Source organism: Miscanthus floridulus, unplaced genomic scaffold (assembly GCF_019320115.1).
Source record: "Miscanthus floridulus cultivar M001 unplaced genomic scaffold, ASM1932011v1 os_1663, whole genome shotgun sequence".
NCBI lineage: Eukaryota > Viridiplantae > Streptophyta > Magnoliopsida > Poales > Poaceae > Miscanthus > Miscanthus floridulus.
This window is the reverse complement of record NW_027097840.1, coordinates 1-9,733: the sequence shown is the minus strand read 5'-3', so window position 1 is coordinate 9,733 and position 9,733 is coordinate 1. Positions and strand designations below refer to the sequence as shown.

Below are 9,733 nucleotides of genomic sequence, written 5' to 3'. Positions count from 1 at the left end.
TTCGCGCATCTTCTTCACGTAACATGACGAGCCACTTGCCGGAAAAGTGTTTTAAAATTATATAAAGTCCATACGAAGTCCGAAAATCACGAAACTTGTCGAGGTGTCATGTTATCGCATGTGTAGGCTGTGGTAAAAAAATTGAGAATGTTTCGAGCAAGTTGCGACGTCAGATGCATAAAACCCAGACATCTCCATGGCGGACCCGTCCCGCGCCTTGCTTTCCATTGGCTGATTCTCTGTTCCAGGTACAAGTCAAGTGGTCCGGGGATGGATTCCTGGTGAAGAGCACTTTTGGATTATATAGTTGTTGCTTTGACTACCCCAATACCCAGGATTAAAGAAATACGATTCCTAGCGCTAGAAAAATGCATATATAGGGTCCAGAATTCATGCAATGGAATGAAATAAGGGTTTAAGCGGGGATTAAAGAAAAGGTAATATCCTCGGGAAAGGCTAAGCACATTCGAAGACAGGCTTTCTATTTCGCATTCTCTGGCGGCAAGCCAACTGGAAGCAAATGGGATGAGAATTGCTGATATCCTTGGTACTGTCAAGTGCGGATTTCATGAGTTACTGTGATTGCATAGCGGATTTCACATTTCCAGTCAGTACGCTTTCAGGTGAAGCCTTGGGGCAGAGATCATTTCCTCCACCCACTCCAAATTCAAGTACTGCAATGACGAACAGTGGGATCAACTATACCTCTTCAACTATACCTCTGGTTCTTCTGGCATATTTGATGAGACCCGTTCTTTTTTATGCAAATTCCTTGATTGCGTAGCAGTTATGGATATTTCCCCAATCTTTCTTGCTTATGAAACATCTTTGTAGATTGGAAGAGTTCCACTAGGACAGCAAATCAGCTACTTCGAAAAGACCAGAGCTCAGATACTGGAGAACATGGAGGAGGAAGCAGCAAGTGATTTCTTCAAGACGGCGCTCTTCATTGTAGCTGCAGGATCCAATGACATTTTGGAGTATCTTTCACCTTCAGTACCGTTCTTTGGACGAGAGAAGCCTTATCCTTCATACTTTCTGGACGTGTTGGTTTCCAATCTGACATTTTATCAGAAGGTTCTGCCAATTTATCCCTACTGTAGTTTTGTGTCGCTTGCTCTTGTTTGCTGCTGACCTCTATTTTCTTTCCCTCGATTAAGAGGCTAAATGAACTGGGTGCTCGAAAGTTTGTTGTGTCCGACGTCGGGCCACTCGGTTGTATACCGTACGTTCGTGCTCTGGAGTTCATGCCTACAGGGGAGTGTTCAGCATCCGCGAATCGAGTCACTGAAGGTTACAACAAGAAATTGAAGAGGATGGTCGAAAAGATGAACCAGGTCGCGCCCCCACCCCCGTCCCACGCCCCGATAGACCCGCGCCCCCCCGCCCGGTGGCCCCCCCGCGCGCGCCCCAGCGGCCCCACACCCGTGCCCCAGCGGGACCCGCGCCCCCGCGCTCGCGCTCTGGCGGCCCCGCGCCCGCTCCCCGGCGGACCCGTGCCCGCGCCCTGGGTCCCCGGCCGCCCGCCTGAGCTCGCCGGCGCCCCGGGATCCGAGCTCCCAATGGACAAGTGACCCGGCCGGCACCGAGCTCCACCGCGGCCCGAGCTCCACCGGCCCCCCGTGCCCTGCGGTCGGCCAGCAGAGGGAGAAGGAGAAGGAGCAAGAGGAAGAAAGAGAAGGGGGAGGAGGAGAAGGAAGAAAGAGAAGGGGGAGGAGAAGAAGAGGAAGGTGCCGACCTGACCGCCCATCGATCCTCGCGCCGTTCTGACCGCCCGTTGATCCTCACGCTGCTGCGGCCATCCCCGCCGTCGTCGCCGGCCCTCGCTCTTGCCGTTCTTGCCACCAAGGTAAGCCCTACCCTTGTAGTGTTAGTAGTAGTAGTAGTTAGTAGTAGTTAGTTGTAGTGTTAGTTGTAGTAGTTAGTAGTGTTAGTTGTAGGGTTAGTAGTAGTAGTAGTTAGTAAATAGTAGTAGTTAGTAAGTAGTGGTTGTTAGTAGTAGTTTACCAACCGGGACTAAAGGGTACGGCCACGTTTGCTCGGCTAGAGGGCCTTTAGTCCCGGTTGGTAACACCAACCAGGACTAAAGGTCCCTCTTTAGTCCCGGCTCGATGACCCGGGACTGAAGGTTCCACCTTTAGTCCCGGGATCGTTGTCCCGGTGCGGTAACCGAGACTAAAGGTCGTTACCGCCCGGGACAACAAGTCCATCCTGTAGTAGTGTATTAAGCCTCGTCGAGGTCTACAAATTTTGTTATAAAGTTCTATTCATTCCGATATCAAATGAAAAGTTGGTACTCAAAACATACATCCATTAATCTAATCGTTGCAAATCCTTACCACAAAATGAAAAACTAGCATGTGTCGTGTGTTGTGACCCTAAACAATCACAAATGAAAACTTATCAACTTCAAAATTTAGACGGTGAAATCCCATAAAAGAGAGATAACTAAAATAGAGGTAGCGCATGCAGGGAGGGCAGGCCAGCACGTGCATGCAAAGGTGATTAGAATAAAAAAAAAGCGGAAGTTACTGCATGGGAAGGAAGTCCAGGCTAGTCGCGCTAATCACGCAATGCGGATCGGAAGGATAGGAGGGAGCTTCATTAGAAATGATTCTACATATGGAAAATTAGAATCCATATATCTTAATATTTCCTTTTTTGAGTGTTAGGTAAGTTTTGTATGGCTCATTGTCGTAGTGATCAGGAGTCTAGGCAACCTCAAGGGTATATATATGTGCACCCCGAGGCTTGCAAGATTTTTTCTCTCGATTAATCAATACATCTTTGGGCGCCACGCCACCAAACCCTTAGAGTAGGAGTAATGTGGCTTTTCGGCGAGTTTCTTCTTGCGCGCAGGGCTGCATCAGCTTCGATATCCGACGAACTTGTAAGTACCATCACCCAGTCATTATGTTATCTATATTAAATGTTTCTAGGCATCATCCAATATTCTAATCTTTTATCTTGTGGCTAGTTATCTGAGTTATCTTAGAATGTAAATAGAACTTTCTAGGCTTTGTCCAATATTCCATTTGTCTTCGACGTTGCTCACAGTTATTTAACTGCTTAGATCTGCTTAGGTTGTTCTCATCGGCTTCTAGTCTTGTTTTAAACGTTCACCAGTTATCTGATAGTATCGGCTAGTTCGACCTTGCATGCTTTTATCGCTTTATCTATACTAGGTCCGATAGATCTTTACCCCTTCCCGTCGTATTGGCTAGCAATTGGATCCCTAACGTTAGAACGCTACTGTTGAGAGCCGATGCATCGATTGAGTATCATCCATATCTCATAGAATGTATCGTGGTTAATGCCATTTAATGAAATTATAAAGGATAATAACGATCATGCTTTCGGCGTTCCAAAAAATCAATCAAGAATTCATCATGGTTGTGCAGTGTATGGAAACCTTATGGTAATAGTTAGATGGGAAATGCTAGGTACTTCACAAATCATGATCGATGGATGTCTAAACAGTGTTGAAAGAGATTGGAATAAAGCAGACTCACCTCAGACTATTATGCACCATGTCTGAGTGACCCACCTCACCTTGCAAGTCACTGGTCTTGCCCTCGTGGTTGACACGCATCAGGCCAGCACACAAGCGGTGATGTTGCCAGCAGTGGTCAGTACACAAATCTATCTACCAGTCGGATCCAAGGGCGTGCTTGAACATGGAGATGTCTTGTGATTGTCAGGCACCATACATCCTCTCTCAGTTTCACTCCGCCTCACACACGGATAGCACACCAGGGACCCAACACCATGCATGCCGATTTCATATTATTAATATTTATTTTTTGAATGGTTGTTGAAACTATATAGTTTGTCCATCTCACGTTTCCGATTATAAAAACTAACATAAAGAGATCGACCAAGTTTCTTTGCCCCCTTTGGCTTTCCTACTAGGATTCGGAATCCTCTTTTGCATGACAATCTTAATTATCTCCAATAGTCCAAAACTCACAAACATCAAAAATCCGCCGAGTATAAATTAAGTAAAAAAACATGCACACACAGATATTAATAAAAATCATGTTTCAAAAAAATTGCTAAGGGCCAGAGGACAATACATAAAACATATTAGGACTGCTCATGACACATATCACGGTGGACAGTGTCTGTGTCCTTATTACAAGCAGCGAGAGGAATTAAATATGCTTGTCACCACACACACACGCGCGCACAGATGCACGACATACATATAGTTGAGACCAACAGATGGATCGACTAGAGGTGGCCCCATATGGTGAGCAATTTATTGGAGATAAACATTAACATAACTTGACCATAGCTTGAAGCATAGCAACATATGCCTACAAATGGCATTCATGCTATCGTTTTAGGCTTGTCCTTCTTCCATCTTAGCAAGCACCGCCATTTCTTCCATCTTAGCAGCAACTGTCAAATTGAGATATGGAAATCCCATTAGCGCATGAGTTAATTTTGTAGTGGAAATAGGAGTACAAGATGTCTTCATGATGTAAGTAATATGCCTGAAGTTGTGAGATGGGAAGTGTGCATGGAAGGCCACACGTACGTATTAGTCCACGATATGCTACAAAGCTTGTTGTATGTACACATAACAAATTAAATGCATTGAATAGAGTGAGTTTACCGAATTTACCAGAATCGGACAGAACACATGGGAAACAGCAAGTGTTCTTGCAGAGTGAGTCGGAGCCACCTGCAGTAATACAAGCAAAACAACATGCTTTTGCCCGGGCGGATATGCAGCAGCTGCACTCGTCCGCGGTGGCCGGGTTAACATTGAGGCTCAAGATGACCAGGCACATGATCACCATCAAAGTGGTAGTCCTCTTTCCCTCCATTGCCTCCTGTTGCTGCTACCTTCCTTGGTTACCTAGCTAAGTTTATTGGTTTTGTGTTGAGAGGTGATTCTTGAATGGATGTTGCCGGCTGCAATTTATAGGCAGCTGCGCTATGTGATGATATGGACAAGGTAGGTGCAAATGGGTGGTCCTGACATAGATAAGGTGTGAATGGCTGTCTACTTGTATAGTATAGCTCCAATGTACGTATCTTATGCATGTATACAGTTGATGGATGTACAAGTTTGTTGCGCAAACTCTGAACCGACTCTCATAACATGTCTTTGTTACCAAGTAATTTTACTTTTGCACGTTTCAGCCGAGAGGCAGAAGAGAATATTTTACAGAGAGGGCAGAGAAGGGGATTGGCGGAGGCGCCGTGGTAGGGTTCCCCGTGTCGCTAAGATTTTTTCATTTTACATGTGTGTATAGATCACTTCGTCGTGCGGCGCCCGACTCCAGGTTGTACCCCAGCAGACAGCGTTCTGTTTCTCTGCCTCCAATGAGCATGCATGCCTCCACAAGGACCACAAGACTTAGTAAAAAAGCTAAACTTTGCAACACGATGTACACAGAATTAGTAGCTATATCTATATATGAAATTCATCCTAAAACTGATAGGTGGAGAGAAGTAAAAAATACCTATTTGATTTCCTATCTGATTAGAGGAAATATGGATGGATCGGTCGCAATTAGCGAAGTGGCTACAATTGACATAAAAGGTGTGCATTGCATTCACCAAGAAAAATTGAGTTGCTACTGAATCTATGAAAAAAAATGAGCTTACGTTATATATACACTACAGGAACTGCTGGCTTCCCCGAGTGCCAGTTGCACTCGGGGAAGGCCCAGTTGCACTCGGGAAAGCCTTCCCCGAGTGCAACACTCGGGGAAGAGCCTCCGGCTAATCCTCCCACGGGAAAGGCGCCTTCCTCGAGTGTCGAAAATCATGCACTCGGGGAAGGCTTTGCCAAGTGCCGTGCTGGCACTCGGGGAAGACTTGACGCCGTTGGCCGACAGCCGACGCCGTTTTCTTTTTTTTTCTTTTTTGATTTTCTTCCCCGAGTGCAACACTCGGGAAAGATTTTTCAATTTTTTTTTTAAATACTCTTTGCCGAGTGCCGCAGCTCAGGCACTCTCAGAAAGAAATTTGTTTTTTTTAAAAAAAAATCCCTCTTTCCCGAGTGCCACAGCACAGGCACTCGGGGAAGCCACCTCTAAAATTCTTTTTTTTTTTTTTTTGCTTTTCCATGTAAACAACAAAGCATATATATATATATATATATATAATATATATATATATATATATATCACAAACCACAAATCAACACCAATATGTCACAAACCACATTTATATATCACAAACGACCAAATTTGTCCGAAATCCACAATATATTACAAACCACACGTTCAAAAGTACCCTAAAAATATTACATAGTCCTCATTTATAACACCACATTTATAACAGAGATATTTTCTTTTGACATTTCAAATATTACATACCGACATAGCCAAACAATACACAGTATATAGCAGCAAACAGTGTGAATGGAATTGAGGCGAACAGCGCTCCGAATTTCCCTGAAACCACAAAATGAGTTGAGAACCAGAGAAAAATTGGTTCAGTGTCATTTTATTGACTGTACTGACAATAATATTTCACCTAGGATGGAGAAGAAGATCATGAAACCAGCGGAGATCTGAATGACTCTTCTGCTACCAATCCTGGTTGATCCTAGGAGACCGACGTTCTCCCTGTTAGGCAAAGTAATATACATGATGTCAGGCATGGCATGACACTGGAGATCTGGATGCAAACTTGTTGTGACAAATAAGCAGACACACTTACACAGAGACAGTAGCGCCGCTGGCAGTACCAAATAGCCCATCTAATAGCAGCCCGATTCCCTGATTTTTCACATGTCAGAAGACAGAAAATAAATATTAATCTTCTCATAGAGGAGTCACCAACAAGATAGTATCTCAATGTTTCTTAGTGTATGACAAGAACTGACCTGCCATCCAATTCCCCTGCTCAGGACAAATGGTGGTGGGGGCGTCGCACTTGCCAACCGGGCAGCAGCCTTAAATGCTCCGGTAGACTGCAATGCTCAAAATAGTCAGACAAATAAGTTCAGCACGATGTCAAGTAACTGCATTGTCTATGCTGCTAGAGATCACATGGAGTAATGGGATGTTGTGGCGCCTGGAACCATTTGCCCCCATCTGCTATTTCTATCTGTGCATTTGAGGGCTGGGGGAATGGTATCCACTAGTTTTTCTCATGCCCCATCTTTTCTTCTCTCTTACATTCTACAACAACACTATACTATAGTTCAGGTCTCCTTTGGCATCACAATAACTTGAATGTAAATATTCAGTCACATAGCATTCGACAACATTTCAAATTTAAATTTTTAGATGTCATAGTTCAAATAATTTGAATTTTCGCAAGTCATACTTTTTAAAACACTAAAACATAGTTGATATGATATGGATCTCGAGTTATTGGGTTAGTTGCAAGAAATACGACCGTACACTTTGTTTAAATATTTGATCCTTTATTTAAAAGTGAAAGTCACTTTGTCTACCCAAAAGCATACTGTCATGTAGGATTGCACAGATGGGAGACCCCTCAAACCTCCCCCAAATTTGAGAGAGAGATGGGTGCACAGATGAGTGCTATTAGATTGCTGTTTTGTACAATGAGGAGAGAAAACAGACGGGGAAGTGTTTTAAGGGGTTTCCTTGGAGATGCCCTTACCTCTACCAAGGACACCACCACAGCAGCCATCATGCCGAATGAATGATCTGCGCTGAAAGTCGGGGGACCCCATTGCAGTGGGTAGGGAACATCAAACCTGAGGAGATCAAACAAGTTCATTCCATAAGTGTGAAAGAATGAGATGAAAATAAAGCAATGGTTGAAGCATCAATCTACAGACCATGGCATGGTTGTGATGAGGTTTGCACGGTCAGTTCGGCAGTTGAGTTGGGTGACCTGCGAACTATGTTTGTATGCCCCACTCACAGTGAGGATGTGGGCATATAACCAGACAAGTGCGATGGAGATGAGCACTGAGAACCTCTCCAATATCGGAAAATGGCACACTTGTACGTGCTTCAGATATTGGGAAAGTGCCACAAACAGGACAAGCATCGGAAGACCAATCTCCACACACGTTCCAATCTAAGAACATCAAATCGACTAATGAGCTTCTGGGAAGAATACTGATATACACTACTATAATGCACATTTAGGCTACAGTCCTTCATAGTAACTGAATTAATATGATTTAAACGAACTTCTCTAAAGCTCCCACGTAAGAAACATATATTCTGACAGTACAAGCCACGTATTATTGATAATGATAAGAGCAAATTATTAGCTGAGCCTTTACCACTGGGAATCCTCTCTCGAAAAGACCAAGCCCCGCCAATGCAATAACTGGAACCATCCCAAGTGGGCTGAAGAACCTGCAACAGGAACACCAAAACAACATCTTACGATTCCTATCGTCAATTCAAAGGTTGCAGCCATGTCACACTGCTTTTGGCTAATTTCACCCATTGATTATCATATCGGCATATTTTCTTTTCCTGAATGTAAAGCCCAACACATATATCAAGCTAAAAGTTACACACATAAAGAAACAATGACTGTTAGAAATACACCTTGTATGGAAGTTGCAACACAAGTAACCAAACCAGTGGCAGGGCGGGGGCTGCGGGGGCGTGCAGATGACCATAAACCATTTTTGAACATTTTACAGACGATATGTGCTGTAAACATACACTTGACATAGAAACAGTGGAGAAGAATATAGAACGTTTGCAGAAGACAATTGTTTTAAACACCAAATCAGTTAAGGTGTGGTCCAAAATATTGCATAATAAAGAGCATACATATGTATGCATGAATGTTCGCCTTGCACTTCAACATGGAGAAAATAGAATATGAACAATCAAACTTTTGTCACTATAATCAATATTCAGGTCTCAAGATTGCTAAACTGTCTACTGCATATGAAAAGTTTGAACTAGCATCAGCAGAAGGCAAACCTCGAGAAGCAAGAGCCCCACGACAGCGGGAGTTTGGATTTCGCCTTACGCTCGCGAGCCCAGCCGACGTCTTCTGCAATCCCTCCGCGAGAAAGCCCTACGAAAGCAAGCAAGAATAAACACCGCGCGTTAGATTCCAAGAATCACAGACACACTCCATGCACAGACGCTAAAAACTACCAACGCCTTGAGCTGTCAACATGGCCACGATTACGCGCCTGGAAGCAGGCGGCGTCGATGAGTCCGAACGCGGCGATGTCGAGCCAGGCCTCCCAGCCGGAGGGCTGCTTCCTGCCGCGCGCGACGGCGAAAGCGACGAGCAGCGCGGCGGCGGGGAGCAGGCGCAGCGCGGCGACGAAGAATGGACCCGTGCGGGGGATGACCCCCTTCATGGCCACCATAGCCGTGCCCCAGAAGAAGAAGGGCGACACCAGGGATGCCCACTCCCAGAGCTCCCTCCCCGCAGGGGATGAAGCCGTCACTCGGGGCCGGCCGCAGGGGCCGGGGAGGGGGCGCGACGGCCGGATGGACCTCGACGCGCAGGGACAGGGGCGCGCCGGCGGGGCGCGCCACCGCTCGGGCTGGGGGGCGAGCCGGGGGGGCGGCTGTGGGGCGCGCGGCGCGGGGGCTGCGGGGGCGTGCCGGCGGGGCGCGCGCCGTCTCGGGCTGCGGGGGGGCGCGCGGCGAGGGCTGGGGGGGCGCGGGCGCGGGGGCTGGTGGCGCTGGGCGGGAGCGCGTGCGGCGGGTGGCGCGGGGCGGCGAGCGAGCGAGGGCGGAGGGGGCTGGCGGCGGCGTGGTAGCGCGTACGGGCGGGCGGGCTGGCGGGCGGCGTGGGG

General features: G+C 46.4%; 1 protein-coding gene and 1 pseudogene across 1 annotated transcript; one reads left to right on the top strand and one right to left on the bottom strand.

Moving 5' to 3' along the window:
* The first annotated feature begins 525 nt into the window (after positions 1 to 525).
* LOC136534199 (GDSL esterase/lipase At5g41890-like) lies at positions 526 to 1,574 on the top strand (annotated as a pseudogene).
* A 4,597-nt stretch (positions 1,575 to 6,171) lies between these two features.
* LOC136534200 (nucleobase-ascorbate transporter 2-like) lies at positions 6,172 to 9,447 on the bottom strand. The gene is made up of 9 exons (XM_066526664.1): positions 9,112 to 9,447; positions 8,898 to 8,994; positions 8,237 to 8,312; positions 7,781 to 8,025; positions 7,600 to 7,696; positions 6,851 to 6,937; positions 6,685 to 6,743; positions 6,499 to 6,590; positions 6,172 to 6,416 (listed from the first exon to the last, which is right to left on the bottom strand). Exons 1-9 carry the CDS (start codon positions 9,296 to 9,298, stop codon positions 6,331 to 6,333), a joined length of 1,026 nt encoding a protein of 341 aa, XP_066382761.1. The 5' UTR covers positions 9,299 to 9,447; the 3' UTR covers positions 6,172 to 6,330.
* Between the last annotated feature and the right edge of the window lie 286 nt (positions 9,448 to 9,733).

Coding starts and splice junctions, on each gene's coding strand:
- LOC136534200 (XM_066526664.1), bottom strand. CDS start 9,298: ATGGTGGCCATGAAGGGGGTCATCCCCCGCACGGGTCCATTCTTCGTC. Junction 8,313..8,897: donor TGGGGCTCTTGCTTCTCGAG/GTTTGCCTTCTG, acceptor TTCCTGTTGCAG/GTTCTTCAGCCCACTTGGGA. Junction 6,744..6,850: donor GCAGGGGAATTGGATGGCAG/GTCAGTTCTTGT, acceptor GTGAAAAATCAG/GGAATCGGGCTGCTATTAGA.